This window comes from Morone saxatilis, unplaced genomic scaffold (assembly GCF_004916995.1).
Source record: "Morone saxatilis isolate NCDOM2014 unplaced genomic scaffold, NCSU_SB_2.0 Contig24, whole genome shotgun sequence".
In the NCBI taxonomy this organism is placed as follows: domain Eukaryota; kingdom Metazoa; phylum Chordata; class Actinopteri; family Moronidae; genus Morone; species Morone saxatilis.
In genome coordinates, this window is record NW_023339807.1 from 18,004,100 (window position 1) to 18,004,992 (window position 893).

The window sequence follows — 893 nt, forward strand, 5'->3', positions numbered from 1 at the left end:
TTGTGTCGGGAATTGCCTTTTTTTTTTTTTAAATGCTCCATTTGTTAATTTTCATTGTCTAACCATGGAAAGGGATATATACATAACAGGGATTTCTCCATTCACACAATCTGTGGATTAATGTGTCTATGTAAAGGGGCCTCAAACTCAATTTGGCTTGTCCAATGTCCTCTACTTCATCACTTGAAGCATGTTCTTTGACAACATAGATCCCAACAGTGGTGTCTTCAATGGCCTCATTGATGGTGTTGTTATCCAGGCTCTGTACAAAACAGACAAAAAGTAAACCAAAGTTAGCCAAATCAAAACTATTCACCAAGCTCCATCAAGAAAATGATAAACATAAAACAGTGACACTATAGATCTAGGTAAGGTGAAAGTTAGAATCAAGGCAAATATAAACATTTAATAAAATGGAAGCATTATCTGTTCCATGAGAAACCACTTTTAATGCAGTCTGAGCCACTTTGTTGCACATTTACAGATCCATGGCTGTGTATGAACACAGGATTCTCTTTCAGCACATACACAGATGAGACAGCTGGCGGGCCATGAGATATTTGCTGAATTTGACAAAAAGTCTTGAGAACCGTTCATTCTACCTTTAAGTTCATTTAGCATCAACCAGAAACACTGTATAGATTTTTTGTATGAAACAGTAAGCCATTGATGATGAAAATTATAATGAATATTATTTTAATTGATGAATAATTTCAGCACAAGTGATCAAGAATGAGAATAAGAGAAGAGTGGAAGAAGAGTGTAAGCACTGATTCATATACATACCACATATTCCTGTAGAAGGTTATCTGGATCTTCGCCCATGTAGACACAGACTCCTTTAATGATCCACTCTCGTCCAGCATCTACATCATCACACTGAAAGGACATTT

The 893-nt window shown here is 36.2% G+C and overlaps 1 protein-coding gene across 1 annotated transcript in view; it reads right to left on the reverse strand.

Annotated features, from left to right (window-relative positions):
- Positions 1–893, reverse strand: part of LOC118335772 (hemicentin-1-like) — a 37,347-nt gene that overhangs the window by 34,874 nt on the left and 1,580 nt on the right. Inside the window, 2 exon segments of the mRNA XM_035672199.1 lie at positions 148–262; positions 787–879. Coding sequence (XP_035528092.1) covers positions 148–262; positions 787–879 — 208 coding nt within the window.